This window comes from Halteromyces radiatus (assembly GCF_025201355.1).
Source record: "Halteromyces radiatus strain CBS 162.75 chromosome Unknown BX664scaffold_5, whole genome shotgun sequence".
Taxonomy (NCBI): Eukaryota; Fungi; Mucoromycota; class Mucoromycetes; order Mucorales; family Cunninghamellaceae; genus Halteromyces; species Halteromyces radiatus.
Window position 1 is genome coordinate 199,648 of NW_026251691.1, and position 22,391 is coordinate 222,038.

The window sequence follows — 22,391 nt, forward strand, 5'->3', positions numbered from 1 at the left end:
ATGTTTTATATAAAGTGATTTTTTATATAATATATATATATCTTTTTTTTATGTTTATTGGTCAGTCGTTTTTGGAGAAACAAACAGAAAAGTCAAACTAGGAATATCAAAAGGGGTATCAAGAAAAAAAAAAGGTAGGGGAATAACGGAAAATGGGTACTTAGAAAACTACTATGTAAATAGATGTGTATATATAGAAATGAATATGTGTGGGGATCAACAAAAAGAAAAAAGATGTACAAATGATGCATAAATAATAAATAATAATAAATAATAATAATAATAAAAAAAAATATGATAAAGGGATCATGTATGTGTGACACTGATTACATCTAGACTTTCCACGTCTTGTTCCAATCGGACTTCCACTCTTTCATTCCATGTTTTGACTTGATTGACGAGTTCCATCGTACTTTCAGAAGTGGCTGCCATGGTTAAAAAAGGATGCTAAAAAAAAAAAATAAAGAATTGTGAATGATGAATATTGATTACAGTCATTGTATTTCATTTTTTTACTTACTTTGAGTAACTGTTCAGCATCAGGACGAGCATCAGGATCCATAAGAGTGCATTTTTCGATAAAATCTTTCAAGGCATGAGACCATTGTTCAGGATGATCGAGTTTTGGAATACCATTCGCAGCTATCAAAAAGACAGCCTACAAGAAATAAATAAATAAAGAATAATCAGTAAGAGCATAAGAATGACTCTTTTTTTTTTTTTTAGATATCTTACTCGTAAAGGGGGATGATCAATATAAGGTGGGTTACCCTGAATCATTTCCATCATCATCACGCCTAGACTCCATATGTCCGCCTTTGTATCATATTCTTGACCTTTGATGACTTCAGGAGCCTATGTTTATCAAGCTAGATAAGTATTCGTTGTCGTGTTTTTTTTTTTTTTTTTTTTTTTTTTTTTTAAAAAAAAAACCTTACCATCCAATAGGGAGTACCAACCACTGAACGACGTTTCTCTTGATGATTTGTCAATTGAGCGCATTGACTAAAGTCCACTATGATGTATATGAAATCATAAAAGAAGATAAAATGATAGTAAGTCAATCCGTATATATATATATATATATATATATATATATATTTATCATGATTTTTATCTTTTTTTTTATTATTACCTAGTTTGATATCACCTCGATGATTGAGCAAGACATTGTCACTGCGTATATCCCTGTGAATCCGGCGTAATCGATGAAGATGAGTCAATGCACGTACAATTTCTCTAGCGATTCTTGCCATTTGCACTTCAGCGATGAAGGAAGAATTGGAGGATTGAGTCATAATAATATCAGCCAAAGAAATATCCATGTATTCAGTCACTACCCAAATTTCATCTTCCACAGTATACTTTGCTATCAATTCTACAATATTGGGGTGCCGACTCATTTTCATCAAAAGTAGTTCTTGATCCAGTTTAGTAAGTTTTTCCTTGGCTGTCAACGGAATTTTCTTGATAGCCACCTTGAGATAAGACATAAATATAAAAATAAATCATCGTTAGTCTACTACTACTTTGTACCACCTCATCGTCCCATGACAACCACAGATCCAGAAAAAAAAAAAAAAAAAAAAAAAAAAAAACTATCCTCACCATTCGATTTGAAAGAGCATGTTTTGCCGCATACATAGGTCCAGAATCACCATTAGCAATAAGAATTAGGTCTGAGTATAGTGTAGTTGGAGGCATGGCTTCTATAATTTCGTCTAATAAAAATAAAATAAAATAGAATCACTCTCATGTGTTTACAAATCTTATCTTTGTGAAATGGCTTACCAATGAACTGAGATCCCAATGACAGCGAAGAAGTGGACAATGATGAAGACGGCATATGAAAATCTACTATTGAAGTATCACCTGACCAAAATAATAATAATAATAATAATAAGTTGCACATGAATCATTTTAAAAATAGATGAAGGAGGGAGAAAGAAAGAGAGAAGGAGAAAGGAGGGGTAGACGATGAGCGAGTGTGCGCATGTGCGTAAAGAGAGGGGGGAGTGGATGAAAGAGGAGTATGATGATAAATCAAACATTGGGGCACTTACGAGTTTCATGAGAGATGGGAGATATATCGTTGGAAGTTGTATGATCGTCATCATCATCATCGTAGGAATCATCATTATCATCTTCAATAGTAGGCAAAGGACGATGTTGTAGTTGCTGTAAAAGAGTATCATCGATTGAAAGAGTAGTGAATGAATTGGAATTTGTTGATACATGTATTGATTGCTGTTGTCGTTGATGTGTATGCAATGAGTCGTCAACAGGAGCGGATGATGTACTATTAACAGCAGATGATTGCATAAAACCAGACGAATACAATATCTTTTGCCATTCTATAGGTAAACCAACCAATCCAAAATTATCCATTTGAACATGAATATTATGTTGTATATTGTAAGGTTTGCTGATACCAGGAAGTGCTGGTACAAGGTTAGGGTTAATATAATTCGTATCAAGTACATCGTCACTAGGTAGATTGGATTGCCAAACATCAGGTAACCCCTAAAGATAAAAAAAAAAAAAAAAAAGAGAAAGAATAGATGAAGAACGGTCAAACCATCATCTTTCCTTTTTTTTTTTTATTACCATAAATTTGCCAGTAAGTCTATTGAATTCAACATGAATGCCATGTTCGAATTGAGTAGGTTTTCCAATATCCAAAATAGTTGTTGTCATGGTGGTTCTTGTTGAAGATGAAGATACATCACCAACTTGTGATCTCCAACGACTCTTGGATTTTTTCAAGGAGGATGATACACTGGGAGTTTTGCTATAAACTGTCATGGTAGAAGGATATGAATCAGACTTTTTGGTAGTAAAGTCTTGAACATTAGCAGTGAGAGATAAAGCATTTCCCATTGAGTAAAAGGACTGGAGATATATAATATAAAAATAATAAGGTATAATTATATACAATATATATTTATTTTTATATATATAAAAGGTATATAAATATAGAAAAGAAAAAGAAAAAAAAAGAAAGAAAAAAAAAAAAAAGAGCAAGGAGAACCTTTTTATTATTTTTTTGGACAAATTCACTCAGTCGCATTTTTTTTTTCCTTTTTCCTTTCTTTTTTTCCAGTAATCATAACAATAATAATATATACTTACAGATATATTCCTTAACAATAAAATCAACTATCATTTTTGTAATATTAGTGACAAAACAAGTATTGATGTGCTTTACAGCATCAATATCGATTCGATGTTTGAAAATACTCGCAACAAAGTGTGGCTATGGAGATCGCGATTCATAGTTTCAGTACTGTAGATGAATATCGTCAATGTGCACTTACAACAAATCAAATTGCCTTTAAATGGGTTTTTTTTCTTATCACAATGACGTTCTCATATCTGATCATCTCATTAAAAAAAGTAGAGGCTTATTTTTCGATCAATAAAACCAATTTATACTCTTAATATTGTAAGAAAATAAATATTATCATCCATCATATTTATTACCATTCATATATATAATCCAGGGAAAGCAAATAGGATGCAGTCAAAAAAAAAAAAAAAAGAGCAAAGCGGGGAGTGAAATAAAGTTACGAGGGTGGATTTTGAGTGGGTTTTCCTTTTTTTTTTTTTGGTCTCTCTTGTTTGTGAATCCCAATTCTTTTCCCTCTTAAGTTGTTTATTATTTTTTTTTCTTAGTATATATTATTATTATTATTTATTAATATCTTATCTGTACCTGCTTTTATGTAAGAGAACTTTGAATATTAAATCTAGAATAATTAACGTTTTTTTTGTATTATTATTGTTATATATTAGATAATTTCACCCTTCTTCATGTCTGCTATTCCAATAGTTGCACCCTCTGACGATCCTCCTTCTAGTACACCGACTTCTCCTTCCACAACGACAACAAAAAATGTTCCACCAAAGCCAGCTTCAAAAAGTATATATTTATTTTTCTGAATATATTTTTATATTTATATATTTATTTATCTTTTCTTTTTTTTTCTTTTTCTTTTTCTTTTTTCCTTTTTTTTTTTTTTTCAAGGTAGTTCAGCTAATGCCAAACGATTGTGTCGCAATGTTATTATTCACGGATTCTGCAAGTTTGAAGATAAAGGATGTGAATTCAACCACGACACGGTAAATACTTTTGACAAGGAAAAAAAAAAAAAGAAAAAAAAGAAAAAAAAAAAAAGAAAAAGGTTATAATATTATTGGGAAGTTCCCCAATCTTCGATACAATCTTTTTTTATATTCAATTAATTATACTCTTTTATGTTTGAACTAAAATACCCCGATTCTTTTTTTTTTTTTTTAATAGAACAATAACAAATCAGTAGCTCAACCAAGTCCTGAAAGGTACAAAACAATAACAACAATATATCTGTCAGTTTTAATACTATAACAATTTTTTTTATAGTAAAACAAGTGTACGACTTGTTTCACCAGCTAGAGCAAATACTCTTCCAACATCTATTGTGTCTTCAGTATCAGCTGATAGTGTCAATGCTCCCGTATTCGTTCCCAAATCAGTTTCAGGTAGCATTCTCAACATGTAAAACTTTTGATCTATTCTCTTAATCTTTGATATTATTTTTGTGTCATTATAGATAACCCAGTACCACTACGGACAGGTAAATATGAACATTTAATTTTATTCTCTCTCTCTAAAATCTGATTTTTTATAAATATAGGAACACCAATGTCAGCTCCTGTGCAGCCAGAAACTCCTATAGAGTAAGTTATCATAAAATGATTTTGTTGATTATATATTTAACTCTGGTATTCTTCTTTAAAAAAGGTCATCTGAATCCGATGGACATGTTCAAGATCCAAATATTATGCCAACATTGACACATAGTTTCTCTCAATTCGATTTGGTAAGAATTAGAATAGAATAATAAAAAAATACAATATAACTAATAAACTCTTTATAATTCTATAGTCTCCAGCAATACCTCCTAATTTTCAACCACCAATGCCTCAAGATATGATGAATATGATGCCTCCTGGTGCTGTAGATCCTTACTTTTATATGAATCATGGATATCCAAGACAACCGGTAAGACATGAGATAAAAAAAAAGTCTAAATGAAAAACTCACTCCTCCTTTTTTTTTTATTTATCTAGTTACAATATCACTTGTATACATCAGCCTTACCACACGTTGCGAATCTCCATCCACATCAAAGATCGATTCAATCCTTTTTCATTCCAGATCATTTACGCGAACAATTAACCCGAAGAAATGAAGCTATTTTAGCAACACCTCCAGGTACGAGTATATACATGCGAATATATTTATTTTATTGATCTTTTTTTTTTTTTTATTATTATTATTTATTTATATCTAGCTGGTCATGACAATCTTCCTCAAGAAGTACATGTATATCATTCTTTATGTCCTTTAGAGGATCAACCTGGTCAATTCTTTGGTCATCCATCTTGGGTCTACAAGGCAACATGTAGTGTTGATGGTCGTACCTATGCTCTTGTCCGCATTGAAGGTTTTAGATTAGTGAACGAAATGGCTATGTCTGTGATAGAAAACTGGCGACATACTCGACATTGTAACATTATTTCTATACGTGAAGCATTTACATCTCGAGCTTTTGGAGATTCTTGTAAATAAACCAAAAAAGGAAAAACAGATTTTATAAGACTAACTTCTTTTCTTTTATTATTATTTATTTATTTATTTTTAGCATTAATCTTCACATATGATTATCATCCTTGCTCTGTGACTCTGTATAATGCACATTTCACTCCTCAAGCACAAGCTGCATTACTTGCTCAATTACAAGCCATGGGAAGTAATAATGCTCTTATGCCAGAAACAACACTATGGAGTTATATTACACAAATATCATCTGCTCTCAAAGCTGTACATGGATCAGGTTTGGCTTCTCGCAATATTGAACCTAATAAAATACTCTTGACTGGAAAAAATAGGCAAGTGAAAGCAAAACTGCTAAAAAAAAAAAGAAAAAAGAGAGAGAATCAAAACTGATTTTTTTTTTTTTCAACATAGACTTCGAATCAGCTGTTCCGGTATTATGGATGTTTTACAATATGATGGAGGTCAAAATGTGGCAAGATATCAACAAGAAGATTTATTATCATTTGGAAAACTGGTGATTGCTTTGGCATGCAATTCTCTTCAATCAGTACACAACCTTCCACAATCATTTGAATTTATATCTCGATATTATTCTCCTGATCTCAAGAACTTGGTACTATTTTTACTCAGCAAACCTCTACCTACAAAAACTATAGATGAAGCCATTACCTTGATTGGTCCTCGTATACTTCATGAAATCAATTGTAGTCAATAGTAAGTTCTTTTTTTTTTGAGGGTATAAACGATAAACTAATAATGACTATATCTAGTTATTCAGATGCTTTAGAAAGTGAACTTAGCAAGGAATTAGAAAATGGACGCCTGGTACGATTATTATCAAAACTTGGTTTTATCAATGAACGACCAGAGTAAGTAAAAAAATATATATTATATATACCAAGAGAATTGAAGTGAATACTTATTTGTTTTAGATTTGATATGGATCCTCGATGGTCTGAGACTGGAGATCGATATATCATCAAACTATTTAGAGATTATGTGTTCCATCAAGTAGATGAAAATGGTGTACCGGTAGTGGATATGGCTCATGTATTGACATGTCTTAACAAGGTAATTAATTTATATTAATTATTATTTAGGAAACTTTAATTCATTTTTTTTTATATTATCATTACTAGTTGGATGCTGGTATAGATGAAAAGATCATGTTGATGTCAAGAGATGAACAATCATGTTTGATTGTCAGTTACAAGGAAATCAAGAACTGTATCTCGGCAGCCTTCAACGATATTTCCTCTGGTAGAAAATAGTAAGATGATGATTTCTTTTTTTTTTTTAGAATTAGTATAGTCATCCTACTTCCTCTCACTTTTTATTTATTTATTCTTATAAAAGAAAAAAAAAAAGTAAAAAATAATCAATAAACTTTTTGAAAAAAGGTTAAAAAGGCAATTTACATAAAACGGTCTTTGAAATTCCCAATCTTGAGTAAATGTCAAGAAATTTTTTTCTTTTATGTTTTTCTTCTTTTCTTTCATTCAAGCAACATGTTGAAAAGCATTTGGTCAACCCTTTTTGGCTCTACTGTTGATGAATCCCTAGTGAACAAGGAATTGGAAAATGAAATCAAGCATCTTTTGAATCATTTGGGCCTGAGTGACTGTAAGGATACTTCTTTGACTTTGTGTTTGAATATGGCTAAGATTTTACGCCAGGCAAAATGCTGTCATCGTTGTATATTACGATTTTTCGACTGTCGCAACAATTCTCTTTACTTTTATACTGAAAAGGTAAATTAGATACACACATATGTATTATATTCAAAGAAACTAATGGCCTGACTTTTCATTTATGACTGGCAAAATAGGAATTGCAACTCGTCTTTGATCATCTACTCCATCAATCTTCACAGTCTGCCTCTCCTACTTGTACAGCTTGTCTTGGTTGTTTTCAATATGCTGGCGATGACACCACTATTCTACAGCCCATTTGTGCAAAGTTGAAACAAGAACAATATGAAACGGACTCTTTTGCCTTGGTCGTCACTGTACCTATTAGTATGAACCATCGCGATCATTTACTCAAACTTCACGTACAAGATCAACTAGACAAACAAGCATCTAAATCAAAAATTGAAACTGGACTTGATCGATGGAAGAAGTTTGGGATACGTGACGCCAAGGATTTATATCGCTCTATCACAGGTAGAGAGCTAGAACGTACGAGTTGTTTGCAGTACAATCCTGACTCTGCTTTCCATATCAAGCTTACTTTGGAACATCCAGCAACTGAATCAGAACATTTGTTTCTTACTCAAGTTAAAGATCCTGTTCTTCGTGTTAGGAAGGTCAAGAAAAAGGTAAAAGCAAGAGACAAGCTAAATATATATCAGCTAACTTCTTTATTTATTTTTTTTTTCATTAGGGAATGACGCATACTATTGGCGATTCACGACAAAATATCTCTGAAGCATTGAACGCACTCACTCCTGAAGATGCTCACGCGTAAGTATAAGCAAATAGTTCAATATGGAATCTAGCGCACTGGAAAAAAAAAACTCATTCGACACTTTTTTTTTTTTTTTTTTTTTTTTTTTTGTATAGACTCACAACGATTCCGCCTACTCCTCCGAAAGAAAGATGTATATTAAGCAACATTTCGATGCATCATGATTCTGCATATACTGGAGGACGATATTTGAAATTATCTCGTGAATGTAGTCAAACTCCTTGGGTAGTACGTGGTAAAAAACTGGCCGACATGTCCGTCTCTGGTTGTATAATGGATGTCTTCAAAAAGTATCATAGATGTGATGGTAATATATGAAAAAGAAAAAGAAGAAGAAAAAAAAGACAAAGCTCATTCCTTTTTCTTTTGATATATCCTGATTTTTAGATCTCAAGTTTGTAACCGCTGGTCGAGAGGATGCCAATGTTCGTATGTTGGGAACTGGAAGGCCATTTTATTTTGAAGTAGTTAATCCACGTCATCCTATCTTATCAACCGAAGAATGTGTTCAAATCGAAAAGGAAATCAATACCTGTTCCTCATCTCATGTTGTGCAAGTTCGAAATATTCAGCAAATTAAACGGTAATACAAACTATTGATTTTATTTGGTATTGCTCTTTACTAAGCTTTTTGTTTTACTAGTGAAGATACGCAAATCATCAAACAAGGTGAAGAATTCAAGAGAAAAACCTATCAAGCACTAGTTTGGTTTTCCGAACCATTGACTCAAGATATATTGGATCGATGTAATGAAAAGGGTAGTCAAGAATTTGTTACGGCTCAAAACACTCCTGTACGTGTTTTCCAAAGGTAATAATCATAATATAATAATAATAAGAATAATAAAACATTCGCTGATCTTTTTATCTATAGACGTGGGGCTGCCATACGAGAGAAAACTATTCACCATCTGACACTCAGAAAAGCCGAAGAAGTAAAGGATACCCACCTAGGTATTGTGACTATGAATACTCAAGCAGGTACTTACATCAAGGAATTCGTTCACGGTGATTTGGGTCGAACCCTTCCCAATTTGGCGACCATTGCTGGAGTCAAGGCAGCGGATTTGATCGAGTTGGATGTTTTAGAAGTAGATTTGGAATGGCCTCCATCCTCTCACGTTGTATGATAGTTATATTCCCTTTCTATATATATATTTTACTTTATTGTTTTGACCATTCATCGTATCCTTTTTTTTTTGTAGCATAGATTCTCTTTTTTCAAACATATATTACTCAAATACTTTAATAAACAATTGACCTATATTTGATTTTTATTTTCTTGATTAATCCATAGCATCATAGACCATTTCCCTAATATTCTCCAGTGTATATAGTGATAGTAATAGTAGTAAATGAAACTATTGATTAATGACGATGGTGGATTTGAATATGCATCTCTTGGGAGTGTTTCAAAAAGCCGTTTTTATCGATGATTGTTTTTCCTATTTGATGACAATATAATACTGTTTTCTTTTTTTCATAAGAATTAGAGGAGAAGAATAGATAATCTGCGAAAGTTAAATAATATGGTTTGCAGGTGATAAAAAGAGTGATTTGCATTGTATTGATTATACCAAAAAAGGGAACATAAAAAAAAGGATAGAAAGAGAACTATGGTAAGTAGTCTTTTTTTTTTTTTTTTTTTTTTTTTTTTGATACTTACGACCGAAGTTTAAACGTTGCAGGCTTTTGCTACCCGGATTAAGTACCAAATAAAATAAAAAAAAAAAAGGCCTTACCATAATATGGTTTGTACGATGGATGATCAAACAAGATAGCATATGAATGTCAAATAAGAAAAGGATATAAAAAAAAAAGACAAAGAAAAAAAATAAATGCGCTTCACATGGAAAAAAAACCAGTAATTCGCATGATATTGAAGAGAAAAAGGTTTATTAAAAGCATAGATATCAAGTAAAGTTGATCATTTTCAATGAATCGGATTACGTGACAAAAACAAAAAAGAACTAAATAGACAATGACAGTGATGAAAATGATGATAATGATGATGATAAAGCATATGAAAGGGGATAGATGTCTAAAAATGTTGATCTATATTATATAAAAAAAAAAGGGTTGACCATGAGGAAGAAAGTGAGGACAAGACAAATCCTACTTGGATTTGAAAAAGCTTGTCAGTGGTTTGATTCCTTTTGTATTGACGTTGGCAAGACTACGAGGAGTACTTGGCTTTTGTTTTTTGGCGGATTTGTCGTCTGTGTTGGATGTTATTTGTGATTTGTTGGATACCAACTGAAAATAATCATCAACAGAAGGATGGTTGTTGGTTGAATTGTCTAGTTCGTCATCCATATCTTCCATTGTAAGTCTATATAAAATGAGTGAGAAAGATAAGAAATTTCTCCATTTTTTTTTTTTATTATTACCCTTCATATGTTTTGAATAATTTGTCAGTCCACTCTGATGAAAGATATTTGGCCAATACATATATAGATTCACGAATACGATGATCTATATAAGACAAAATATGAGTCCTGAAGTTTGGTGTACGTGTCTATGTTTCTTTACCTTTCTTCTTGTCCTCTGGTATATCGATCAATCCCCTATGAAACTCGGGTATGGTATCAAAATGGGCGACCAATCCATCCACCTCATTGAATCCACCCAAAGATATCAAAGAAAGAATAAAGAAATAGAGAGAGTGAAAGGTTAGTGATCCAATATTTGTTTCTTTACTAAGCATTATTATGGTGTTATTTACCTTTTTCCTTAGCCAATTTAATGATTTTTCTTCATTAAATCTATAAACTAATGTTCCAGGCGATATTTCTACCAAAAAAAAAAAAAAAAAAGTTAGTTGATATAATTGATTGAGATGATTTTTTTTTACCTTGTGTATCACAAAGATGTGAGAGTTGTTCGGAGAATGTGGTAATATTTATCAATAGATTCATATCCATAAATGATGATCCTTGTTCAGAAGTAAAAATGTCATCTATCGTACGAAATAAGCCCCTGTCTTCTTGTTGATTTATCTTTAAAAAGAATGATTAGTTTAATCAATAGTTATTTTTACTATATTTACTTTTTGTCCAGCTTGATCTAATATAGGTAATGCAATGAACAATGGATCCATGGGTGTCACAAAGTGAATAGAACCATCTATGATAAAATAAAAAAAAAAAAAAAGCGATCAGTATATTAACTAACAATATTCCTTCTCTTTTATTCTTTTTTTTGTATACCTTTGTAAATTGTATGGTTGATGAGCCAGCAAGTCTTTCTACCTTCAGCCACTTTGGAAAGTTCATAGATTTGTGCTGTATTTGCATCATAGAGATAACTGGATAACTTGGCTATATTTGAAGAGAATAAGATACTGAATAAAAAAAAAAAAGGTTATTCAATGTCATTCTTACCAGTTCTTGGACAAGGAAGAGTGACTTGTACAAAGGAATTCACACCTATATAAAGAAAAGATATTTATTAATCAGAGTTCCTATAATAGTTGATCTAATATTATCTAACCTTGATCTTTGGTTTTAGTAAAAGCAATCATGGTCTGATTTGAAGACATGGTGGTGATAAAATAAAAGAGGTTACAAAATGTGAGAACACGCGAATTTTTTTTTTTTTTTTTGGTTTTTTGAATTCCGTCTTTTATGTTTTTCTTTTTGCTTGTCTGCCTCGAAGACTTGATTGAGCCCTGAATTTTCATAAATATATAATTGAAAAGTTTCATTCTAAAAGGTAATAGATTATATATTCAATATATTTGATTATATATAAAATCTATTGATTAAAACTTATTGTATTTTACAGAAAATCTTTTTTTTTTTTTTTTGATGCAGTATACATAATAGGATAAAGTTTCAATTCCGCTATAGCAGTATTTTGCAGCGAGGGGTCAAAAAAAATATTCTTATTTCTTTTTCTTTTTTTTTTTTTTCTTTCTTTCTTCTCTTTCTTTACTCATTCATCCTTTTCCTCTTTTCTTCTCCTTTTTATTTTTTTTTGTTGACTTGAATGTCTACTATTGATAGACAAAGAAGACAGTCAGTCTATAGTAAAGCAACAGCAACAACAACAACAACCAATGGTATTGTGGATTATGACTTCAAAGTAGGAGCTCGGGTCCTTGTTCATGGTGAAAATTCAGGCACTGTTCGTTATGTTGGTACCACAAGTTTCCAAACAGGTCGATGGGTTGGTATAGAATTAGATGAACCCAAAGGAAAAAATTCTGGTGTAGTTCAGGGGAAACGCTATTTCGACTGTCGAACACAACACGGGGTATTTGTACGTCCAACTCAAGTCAAGTTATTGACAACACCATCCGGCAATACTCAAAGGCGAAAAAGTGTTTACAATAACAGCAACTATAGTAGCAGTGATGATTTAAATGGTAGTCGATCTTCTGCATCCTCTTTGGAGAATTCACCAACTCAGAAACAACTCAGAAGAGCTTCAACAACACAAACTAATAAAGTGCGTCGACTTTCCACTCAACCAGTTAGTAAACCAACTACACCTCCAACTGTGAAAAGAAGGCCAACTTCTCTCTTGACTGGGGATACTCCTCGTGCTAGCATTACCATAACGGCAACTGCACAAAATAGACGAAAAAGTATATCCGTTCGTCAACAACAACAACAACAACCACCAACTACTACAACAACAAAAAGTTCAGTTACTCGACCTCGATCTACAACGCAATCATCAATACCCCAAGACAATTTACCATCCAAAGATGTTTCAGCTTCTGCTGCAGCACGAGAAAAGAAGCTTCAAGCCTTACGAATGCAACAACTACAACAACTTCAATTGGAACAATTGCGCCAACAACAACAACAACAGCAACAACAAGAGCAACAACAGCAAAATTTATCGGTATCAGATCAAAGTAGCATTTTGGATGATGATGATACTGATGATGATAGTGATGATGACGACAATGATGATGACGACGATGATGATGATGATGACATTGGACGTACTGATACCTTAGACAATGATACTGACAATGATCAAGTAGAAACAGCATCGACAACTGAATCCGATCATTTGACTGAAAACGATGTAGATAGTAGCAAAGATGAACAACAGCAATCAACAGCTATCCACCAGCAACAAATATATGGTGCCTTGGCGTCTACAAAACCCGTCAGCAAATCAGATCAGGTAATCTTTTATCATCATGCATGTGGGATTTTCATCTCTTTTTTTTTTTTCCAATACTATTTTTGGTAATGTGTCTCATTCTTTTTTTTTTTTTTAAGATGGTACCATTGAAAGATTATGAAGAACTTCGATTTAAACTCAAGATTTTGGAAGGCAAACGACAAGAAGATCGTGAACGATTCCGAGAACATGAAAAAATCAAAGAGGAAGCCGAACAATTTCTTACTTTACGCAACAAACTCCAAGGTACCAATCCAACTGGCTCTTTTTTTTTTTTTTTTTTTTTTTTTAGAAAAAAAAAGAAGTTATTCCTGACCATCTTTTCTTTTACATATTATAGATAAAATTGCTGATTTACAAAAGGATGTGCGCGAAACAAAACGAGACCTCAAGGAAGCTCTGGCTGACAAGGAAATGTTTGAAACCAAATATACTGATGCATTGGAATCTTTGGAAATGATGACCGTAGATAAAGAAATGGCTGAAGAACGTGCTGATATGTTACAACATGAGGTGAATGTGCTTACCGACAAGATTGAAGAAATTAGCGTGGATCTTGACATTTTAAGGAAAGAGGCTGGTAAGCAAATATACATTTTTGATTGGAATTTTATGCTAATTTTTTTTTTCGTATGTGTGAATGGTTAGATTTGATGAACCAACCTCCTGAATTGATAGGCTCTGGCGAAGGAAAAACATCTCTAGAAGTGGTGCAACTTGAACGACATAATGAACGATTGAAAGAAGCTTTAATAAGGTATCAAGTTTCACATGATATATAAAAAGAGAATTGATCACTGACATATATTTATATATTGATAGACTTCGTGATGCAGCCACGGAAAAAGAAGCTGAACTTAGTGAGCGACTTAAGGAATTGGAACGTGAATGTTTTGAACTGGATGACATCAAAGGTAGGAAAGAAAATGATAAAGGGAATGCTTCTTTTGATAAACTTATTTATGGATATTGAATAGAACAACGTGATCGCTACAAGGAAAAGTTGGACATTACTGAGTATCAAATGGAAGATCTAAAACAACAATTGGATGACGCTCTCGGTGCTGAAGATTTGGTGGATCAATTGACGGAAAAGAACCTGAACTTGACTGAGCAACTTGAAGAATTACGTGCAACTGTAGATGACCTAGAAGCATTGAAGGAACTGGCAGATGAACTGGAAGAAAACCATGTGGAAACTGAAAAGCAACTAGAAGCTGAAATTGGTAAGGATATGTATTGATGTGGTGATGTTAATTGCATATCATTCTAATGACGTTTACTTCATATATAGATCACCGTGATATGCTACTTAGGGAACAATTAGATCGATTGAAATCTGCTGAAGAAACTGCTGCTGATTATGAATCGACTATACAACAATTTAGAGAATTAGTCTCACTTCTTCAAAGGTAATTCATAGATAATCATTTATCTGAAACTAATTATAATTATAATGGTAGTGATCTGGAACAACTACGACAAAAAGAAGAAAATCAAGCTTCAGAAAAACAAAATCTTAGCAGCCAATCACAAGCCATGATGTCCTTGAATCTCCAATTACAATCTACAGTGATGAAAGCTCAAGCCAAATCCATTGATTTAGAACTTCGTAAACTAGACGGTGCTCAAGCAACAGATCGATTAAGTTACATTCAACCTTATCTACCTGATGCATTCTTCAAGACTGAAAATGAACCCATTTCTTGTCTTTTACTATTCAAGCGACTGGTATTCAAGACTGATCTTATTATCAAGCATCTTGATCAAAATCATCCCATTAGTGAGAAAATCATTGATGATGTGACTGATAGCCTGGTGACTGTATGCGAGGTAAAACTCTTTAAAGATACAAATTCAATGGATTCCTAACATATATATATATATATATATTATTACATAGATGAGACAAAAGGCTGGATGGCTAGGTGATCTTGCAAAACGATTTGTTAGTTTCATCAAGCATTGCAAACCTGATGCTTTTGTGAAAATGAACCAAGCCTATCATGATCTTGTTGGAACTGAACGAAGGTAATATAAATCAAGGAAAGAAGCGGCATCGGAACACTAATGACATATCTTTCTAGATTGAACGCTATCGTAGAACTCTTGCGAACGGATGATATCAATGATTCCTCCTGTCTACATGAATTGCAAAGGTAAAAAAAAAAAAAAAAAAGAAAAAAAAAGAGCAAAAAAAGAGCAAAAAAAGGAAGTTCTATAAAGAATATATTATTATACCGAGATAATTACATCTTTCTTTTTTTTTTCAGAATTATATCCCAACTTGAACATCTCACTGAAGCATATATTGGTCATCATGGGGAATCTAACAATGCGGACCAATTCTTTGCTTTGACTCGGGCATTAGATTTTAATGCTGATCGTATGACAGTTGAATTTACCTATGTACAACAACTGATAAATAAGGCTCACAAAGTTGAAGGTATACAAAAAAAAAAAAAAAAAAAAAAGGATAATACAAATGCAGTTGTTCATATTCAATGCTAATATGCCTTTTTTTTATAGATATCCAAATTGAGGAAGGAAGCGTCTGCTTGGACGTGGATTATTTGGAGCCCTTGACTCGTTTGATTGTACAAGCAAAGAACAGTAAAGTATCAGCAAAGTAAGTGGAAAGCAATAACTTCAGTGATACATCATGACTCAATCTTTTTTTTTTCGAAACGATTAGGAAACTTTTACGACAATTAGAAGAATTATCAGAAGAAGCTCTCACACTCAAGGCTGACCATCTACATCGTTTCAAAACCCTTTATGCGATCAGTTCCAAATTATGCAAGTTTTGTTATGAGGTAAGCACAAAAAAAAAAAAAAAAAAAAAAAAGGAATCATGATAGATATAAAATCATAAATATATTTTATTACATAGCTTTGCCATCAAATCACAGTCTATTTGGATTCCAAACGAGGAAGCAAGGAAGCAATCAGTATTAAAGCTATTCAGAAATTGGTACGAGAAAAGGCGGATGAAGTTTTGGATATACCTGAAAGTACATTGTGGGAAGCAAGTCTCAAGATTCTCAAATCATTGACCTCTGAATTGGCAAACACTTTGACCCGCGTAGAAAATGATCACAAAAAGGAAAAAAGTAAGTCCAATCGTTTATCAACAAAGAAGAGGAAAAGGGAAATAATCTTTTATATATCTACATAGTTGCAACAAGCGTTTCACCTTGGATTCAACGTGCATCTGATATGAAAGCCGAAGTGATGGTGAATCATGATTTGGAACGAAAACTTCAGCAACACAATGACGAAATCGTTCGATTGATCAAGGATGTCAAACTAAAGGTAAAAGGAATAGTTAAGCTTATAATATTTATTCGACTCGTTCATTCATCTTATATATTTTATTTTCAGGATCAATCTCTTCAAGAAGCAAGTGTCAAGGTGGATCTATTAGAACGTCGAATGGAGTTTGCAAAGAAGGAAGCAGAACAACTCTCACAACTAGAGGCTGCTCTTGAAAAAGCACACAGTCAAGAGCAAATGTACGTTGAAGCTATGGATAATCTACAAGCGGAATATGATGTTCTTGAACAAGAAAATATTCAACTTAAGAAGGATGCTGCCAAAAAGGAAGAAAAACGACAATCTTTATTGAAGAAGATTACGTATGATGGATCAGATTTGAATTCGATGACAACGTCGACAACAGACATGGTTGATGATGTACCTGGTGGATATCAAATGATGGATAGTCATGTAAGTTACTGTTAATAGGAGGAATAAACTCTTGGAATAGAGAGAAATTGATGAATAATTTTCTTTATTATTATTATTCTTATTCATAGATGCAAACACTCAAGGCAGCCATTCGATACCTTCGTAGTGAAAATGCGCAATTGAAAAGTCAAGATTTGGTCAAAAGCTTACAGCTGGATCAGTTACCTGCCATCATCACGCATAATAACAACGACGACAATATGGAAAAGATTCAACGTATTCAAACAATGGCTAGTCAATCACGCAGTTTACTAAAGGATATCCGATCAGCCAGTGCTTGTCCCAAACTAGTAGAACTTTCCAATACCTCTTCAACAAAACAATGGCAAAGCATCAAGAAAGCACCCAGCTATCAATACCAAGCACAGCAAAGTATTCTCTATACACTCAAGCAACGTACACATCAATTACAGCAAAATATTCGATCCATGGCTCACGAAAATAATGGATCAGCAAGTTTATCAAACAAGACAACGACAAAGGTAATTTATTAATATAATCAAAAGTCATTTTTCTCTGTTCCGAAAAGATTCATGCTTTTTTTTTTTTTCTGAAAATAGAACTTTGAATCTAGTCGTACAATTGCAAAGATCAAGATACCAGCTTTACCACAACTCATATCTCTTGGATCATCAGCAAATAATGGCACTAATAACAAAAGTGAATATCGACACTGTATCCAACTCAATAGCATAAAAGAAATGGAACACATACACAGTCTCTTTATTCATTGATATATATGACCTTTTAGTATATCTTTTTTTTCTGTTACATTCACAACATATGAACATTTCTCTTCTTTTTATATATATATATATGTATCTATCACATTTTTTTTAGTTATTTAGTTGTCATGTTTTCTCCTATTATTATGCGTACATTGTAGTAAGAAAATAAAATTATTCTTTTATTTATTGGAAACATTTTGTGTTATCTATTAAACTATTTTACCTGCTGAGTTGGCTTGAAAATTTTTGAGATCCCTGCTATTTTTTTTTCTTTTTTTTGCCTTTCCTTTCTATCTCTCTCTCTTTTTTTCTCTTTTTTTCTTTTTCTCTCACCATCTTCTTACCTATAACATTTGTATAATATACCACATCAATATCTTATTTACCATATAGACATTCATATCATCACTTTTATATTATATACCAAACTACTTTCTACTCTTCTGTAAGTGCTTTTTTTTTTCCTCCTCCTTTCTTTACTATAGTTTGTACATTTACTAGGTACTTGGAATAAGACGCGTCTATTAGATATATACATATATATATACTCAATATTCCTCTTCTTTTTCTTTTCTTTTATATATAGAATCCATGTCAGGAAATAATATCAAGGTTGTTTGTCGTTTTCGCCCACAGAACAAACTTGAAATTAAGGAAGGTGGTGTACCTATTGTAGAAATTGACGATGAAGGTACTTCAGTGAGTTTAAAGGTAAGAAAATAAAAAATAAAAATAAAAAAAAAAGAAACTTGGTACGACAATGATGATGATCGATTTATTTATCTTGTCTTTTTATTATTTACTTTTTATTCTTTTTATATGCTTACTTGATATAAAAGGGTGAAACTCAATCCAATTATGCATTCGATAAAGTGTTTGGATCAACAACAAGGCAACAAGAAATATTTGACTATTCTATCAAATCTATCGTTGACGGTAAAGAACAAACTTCACCCCCTTTTTTTTTGACTCCTTTCCCCATTAAACCCCTTGATTTCCTTTTTTTGTTACTTATTTTCTTTCGTCACGACACACTTGATTTTTTTTTTAGATGTGGTGGCTGGATACAATGGTACTGTCTTTGCATATGGACAAACTGGTTCCGGAAAAACATTTACGATGATGGTAATCAATTTTTTTTTTCCTTTCTATATTCTCAATGATCAATGATCGTTAACTATTTTTTTTTTTTAATATTATCCTCTTTGTTTTAGGGTTCTGATATTGATGATGCCGAAAACAAAGGGATTATCCCTCGAATTGTTGAGCAAATTTTTGAAAGTATCATGTTAGCACCTGATAATATGGAATTTACTGTCAAAACTTCTTATATGGAAATCTATATGGAAAAAGTGAAAGATCTTTTAAATCGTAAGTCACATTATTCTTGTTATTATTATTATTACTATTATTATTATGATATGATAAAATATTTTCTAATGAATGTACCTTTTTTTTTTGAATTACATTATATAGCATCTATGGATAATCTCCCTATTCATGAAGATAAAGTCAAAGGTGTCTATGTCAAAGGTGTTCTTGAAGTTTATGTCTCATCTACTGAAGAAGTCTATGATGTGATGCGTCGTGGTGCAAGTAATCGTGTGGTGGCCTATACAAGTAAATCAACTTTAATCTATACCTTTTTTTTTTGTTTTTTTTTACTCATCCTATCTTTTTTTTTTTTATTATCTTTATAGATATGAACGCTGAAAGTTCTAGAAGTCATTCCCTTGTTTTAGTGACTATCACTCAAAAGAACATAGACACAGGTGCAGCAAAAAGTGGTAAACTTTATTTGGTGGATTTGGCAGGATCAGAAAAGGTATTTTTTTTTTTAGACTTTTCTTGTATGATCTTATATTTATTTATATTAGGTTGGAAAAACTGGTGCCTCTGGTCAAACGTTGGAAGAAGCAAAGAAAATCAACAAATCTTTGACGGCTCTTGGAATGGTGATCAATTCTCTGACGGATGGAAAGGTATAACGAATAGACAAAACCATATATATTAGTAACCATTCTCCATATATATGTATAGTCAAGCCATATTCCGTATCGAGATTCCAAATTGACACGTATTTTACAAGAATCTCTTGGTGGTAACTCACGTACGACCCTGATCATCAATTGCTCCCCTTCCTCTTACAATGAAGCTGAAACTATCTCAACATTGCGATTTGGGATGAGAGCCAAGACTATCAAGAACAAAGCCAAGGTGAATGCTGATTTATCTCCTGCTGAACTCAAGGCATTATTGAAAAAAGTCAAAGGGGAAACTGTGTCTTATCAACATTATATTGCTGCATTAGAAGGTGAAATTGGCATCTGGCGCTCTGGAGGAACGGTTCCTGAAGCTCAATGGGCTTCTGCTTCTTCTGCTAATAAAGGAATCATCTCTACATCTGATCCAACCAATATCAAAAGCCCTACTAGTCCTACCAATGCTTTTCCTCCTGGCCTTAAAGCTTCTTTATTGGATGATGATACTTCTCGTCCTTCTACTCCTTCTGCCATTTTGGAAAAAGATGAACGTGATCAATTTTTACAACGGGAAAATGATCTTTTGGAACAAATTTCGGAAAAGGTAATAAAGAAAAAAAAATCATCGATTGTTTTTTTTAACTTTGAACATTTATTTATTATTATTTCTATGAATATTAGGAAACCGAACTTGCCAACCGTGAAAAATATGTTGTGGATTTACAACAAGAATTGGAACAACGCAAAGAACTCGAAAAAACCCTACAGACAGACAATCAGCAAATGACATCTGAACTTGGCGAAGCGAAAATTCAACTAGAAAAAATCATGTATGAAAACAAAGAAGGATTAATCACGGCCGATTCACTCAAAGAAGCAAATCAAGAATTAGCAGAAGAATTGGATAGATTACGACAAACATTAGCCAAGCTTCAAGAACAACAAGACAATAGGAATATCAAGACCGAATCACCCACCGCTAGTCCTACAGATCCAATGGTAAGATATATATATATATTTATATATTGAAACTCATTTTTTTGTCTAATATAATTTTTCTTTTTCTTTTTTTTTTTTGTTTAGTTGGTCATTAATGAAAAAGAAAAACTCATCAATGAATCTTTGAAACGTTTATCTAATCAACCTACTATGACACCAAACGAAATTGTTACGCTTCAAAAAGAGTTGGCTGACTCAAAAGCACTGGTGGATCATTATCAGTCTGTGATACGTGAACTAGGCATTGACAAGGATATGATGATCAAGAAACAAATCAATCTGGAAGCAACCTACAGTACTTTGGAATCAGAATACGAGGCTTTATTGGAGAAGGCGATCACAGATGAAGAACTTCAGCAACAAGAGCAGGCCCTTTCAGCTCATAAAGCGGCATTAGAACAAGATTACAACTCTAAACGTGAACAACACGCAAAAGCAATGGAAGACCTGAAGCAACAAATTCAACAAAAGGATGAACAAGAAGGAAAATTGGCATTGGCAATTGCTGAATTGAAAATGGCTAATGAAGAACTCCAGGTAACTTTTATATACAAAAAAATAAAAAAAATGAATTGTGCACTTTAGACATTAGCTTACATCTTTTTATTGATGCTAGGATCTCATCTCAACTCAACCTAACTCACAACATCAAGGAACATCACCAGCTCCTAACAAGACGGAAAATACAACAACAACTACCGACAAGGATGTGGAAGCAATGAGGAAATCCATGACTCAACAATTGGCCGACTTTGAAATGATGAAGAAAGCATTAATGCGTGATTTACAAAGTAGATGTGAACGTGTTGTAGATCTGGAAATATCTCTGGATGAAACAAGGGAACAATATGCCAATGTGCTTCGTGCGACTAACAACAAGGCTCAACAAAAGAAGATGGTGTTTTTGGAACGTAATCTGGATCAGTTGACCAACGTTCAAAAGCAGGTAAAATAAAAAAAAAAAACGAAGTATCATGTAGATAACACGGATTAACTTTCTTGTTTGTAGTTGGTAGAACAAAATTCTCATCTCAAAAAGGAAATGGCTCTGGCGGAACGCAAATTGACAGCAAGAAATGAACGTATTCAAAATCTGGAATCCTTATTACATGATACTCAGGAAAAGTTGAAGCTACAAACTGAACGGTAAAATTTCATTAGGAACCTCTTTTTTTAAATTGTCATTAATATTTTATTGAAAATCGAAATCATCTTTAGATTTGAATCTCAAATGCAAGCGTTACGTGATAGATTGGATCAAGCTCGTAGTAATCAGAAATCAGCTGCTACTCCCTTCAATGGATTCAATCGTATAGCCAAACCTCTTCGTGGTGGAACAGCATCCGTTCAAGATGGGTAATTGGTTAAAAATAATAAAAAGATGAATGGGAAACAAAGAATATCAATATCTGACACCTTTTTTTTTCTTATGATTTTATGTAGTGTTGATAAACGTGACAAGCGGTCTTCTTGGATACCCTTTAGATGAATAGGAAAAAAAAGAAAAGAAATAGTAGTATAGTATCATAGATGTTGTTTTATACCACCCTCAATTTATTTATTTTTTTTTCTTGCTATCTTCGTACATATTTATCTACTTTTACATATATATTTATCTGTTTTTTTTTTTTTTTGTTATTTGAAATCACAATAAATAAAGCAATTTTGTAATCAATCCAATCTCTATAATATAACGGATTCAATGGCGTATATGAT

General features: G+C 32.6%; 5 protein-coding genes across 5 annotated transcripts; 3 read left to right on the plus strand and 2 right to left on the minus strand.

The window, feature by feature from the left end:
* Window positions 1–41: 41 nt before the first annotated feature.
* On the minus strand, window positions 42–2,975 carry BX664DRAFT_334807 (kinase-like domain-containing protein). The gene is made up of 9 exons (XM_051545773.1): window positions 2,608–2,975; window positions 2,064–2,523; window positions 1,792–1,872; window positions 1,609–1,721; window positions 1,136–1,478; window positions 939–1,015; window positions 736–855; window positions 521–658; window positions 42–447 (listed from the first exon to the last, which is right to left on the minus strand). The coding sequence occupies exons 1-9, from the start codon at window positions 2,878–2,880 to the stop codon at window positions 307–309; spliced, it is 1,746 nt and encodes a 581-aa protein (XP_051398716.1). The 5' UTR covers window positions 2,881–2,975; the 3' UTR covers window positions 42–306.
* Window positions 2,976–3,623: 648 nt separating this feature from the next.
* On the plus strand, window positions 3,624–7,012 carry BX664DRAFT_334810 (uncharacterized protein). The gene is made up of 16 exons (XM_051545774.1): window positions 3,624–3,725; window positions 3,796–3,922; window positions 4,028–4,122; window positions 4,304–4,341; window positions 4,403–4,521; window positions 4,593–4,616; window positions 4,677–4,719; window positions 4,784–4,862; window positions 4,928–5,044; window positions 5,113–5,257; window positions 5,337–5,606; window positions 5,688–5,934; window positions 6,014–6,316; window positions 6,373–6,471; window positions 6,535–6,673; window positions 6,742–7,012. Exons 2-16 carry the CDS (start codon window positions 3,814–3,816, stop codon window positions 6,871–6,873), a joined length of 1,959 nt encoding a protein of 652 aa, XP_051398717.1. The 5' UTR covers window positions 3,624–3,725; window positions 3,796–3,813; the 3' UTR covers window positions 6,874–7,012.
* Window positions 7,013–7,112: 100 nt separating this feature from the next.
* On the plus strand, window positions 7,113–9,332 carry BX664DRAFT_334813 (uncharacterized protein). The gene is made up of 7 exons (XM_051545775.1): window positions 7,113–7,353; window positions 7,431–7,922; window positions 7,988–8,067; window positions 8,167–8,378; window positions 8,459–8,654; window positions 8,715–8,882; window positions 8,946–9,332. The coding sequence occupies exons 1-7, from the start codon at window positions 7,258–7,260 to the stop codon at window positions 9,199–9,201; spliced, it is 1,500 nt and encodes a 499-aa protein (XP_051398718.1). The 5' UTR covers window positions 7,113–7,257; the 3' UTR covers window positions 9,202–9,332.
* A 1,464-nt stretch (window positions 9,333–10,796) lies between these two features.
* On the minus strand, window positions 10,797–11,497 carry BX664DRAFT_234745 (ribonuclease H2, subunit B; the record flags this gene model as incomplete). The annotated part of the gene is made up of 5 exons (XM_051540165.1): window positions 10,797–10,864; window positions 10,926–11,070; window positions 11,121–11,197; window positions 11,281–11,391; window positions 11,455–11,497. Coding segments are annotated over 5 exons (444 nt in total), but the record flags the coding sequence as incomplete, so codon positions are not given.
* Window positions 11,498–12,009: 512 nt separating this feature from the next.
* On the plus strand, window positions 12,010–22,285 carry BX664DRAFT_359620 (uncharacterized protein). Its single transcript, XM_051548100.1, has 32 exons — window positions 12,010–13,216; window positions 13,315–13,462; window positions 13,557–13,796; window positions 13,865–13,973; window positions 14,039–14,130; window positions 14,194–14,442; window positions 14,511–14,628; window positions 14,680–15,049; window positions 15,120–15,247; window positions 15,304–15,375; window positions 15,490–15,662; window positions 15,746–15,845; window positions 15,912–16,032; window positions 16,110–16,329; window positions 16,395–16,531; window positions 16,601–16,945; window positions 17,035–17,448; window positions 17,527–17,626; window positions 18,281–18,405; window positions 18,534–18,630; window positions 18,746–18,819; window positions 18,909–19,065; window positions 19,171–19,314; window positions 19,395–19,519; window positions 19,572–19,676; window positions 19,735–20,280; window positions 20,358–20,675; window positions 20,760–21,212; window positions 21,292–21,621; window positions 21,685–21,821; window positions 21,894–22,031; window positions 22,119–22,285. Exons 1-32 carry the CDS (start codon window positions 12,062–12,064, stop codon window positions 22,162–22,164), a joined length of 7,086 nt encoding a protein of 2,361 aa, XP_051398720.1. The 5' UTR covers window positions 12,010–12,061; the 3' UTR covers window positions 22,165–22,285.
* Window positions 22,286–22,391: the final 106 nt, after the last annotated feature.

Bases quoted from the DNA above. Each gene is read 5' to 3' on its own strand.
- BX664DRAFT_359620 (XM_051548100.1), top strand. From the start codon at position 12,062: ATGTCTACTATTGATAGACAAAGAAGACAGTCAGTCTATAGTAAAGCA. The intron at 13,217-13,314 runs GTAATCTTTTAT...TTTTTTTTTAAG, and splicing joins CCGTCAGCAAATCAGATCAG to ATGGTACCATTGAAAGATTA. The intron at 21,622-21,684 runs GTAAAATAAAAA...TCTTGTTTGTAG, and splicing joins TGACCAACGTTCAAAAGCAG to TTGGTAGAACAAAATTCTCA.
- BX664DRAFT_334810 (XM_051545774.1), top strand. From the start codon at position 3,814: ATGTCTGCTATTCCAATAGTTGCACCCTCTGACGATCCTCCTTCTAGT. The intron at 4,617-4,676 runs GTAAATATGAAC...TTATAAATATAG, and splicing joins CCCAGTACCACTACGGACAG to GAACACCAATGTCAGCTCCT. The intron at 5,935-6,013 runs GCAAGTGAAAGC...TTTTCAACATAG, and splicing joins CTCTTGACTGGAAAAAATAG to ACTTCGAATCAGCTGTTCCG.
- BX664DRAFT_334813 (XM_051545775.1), top strand. From the start codon at position 7,258: ATGGCTAAGATTTTACGCCAGGCAAAATGCTGTCATCGTTGTATATTA. The intron at 8,068-8,166 runs GTAAGTATAAGC...TTTTTTGTATAG, and splicing joins ACTCCTGAAGATGCTCACGC to ACTCACAACGATTCCGCCTA. The intron at 8,655-8,714 runs GTAATACAAACT...TTGTTTTACTAG, and splicing joins AATATTCAGCAAATTAAACG to TGAAGATACGCAAATCATCA.
- BX664DRAFT_334807 (XM_051545773.1), bottom strand. From the start codon at position 2,880: ATGGGAAATGCTTTATCTCTCACTGCTAATGTTCAAGACTTTACTACC. The intron at 2,524-2,607 runs GTAATAAAAAAA...TTTTATCTTTAG, and splicing joins GACTTACTGGCAAATTTATG to GGGTTACCTGATGTTTGGCA. The intron at 1,016-1,135 runs GTAATAATAAAA...TATACATCATAG, and splicing joins TCGAGGTGATATCAAACTAG to TGGACTTTAGTCAATGCGCT.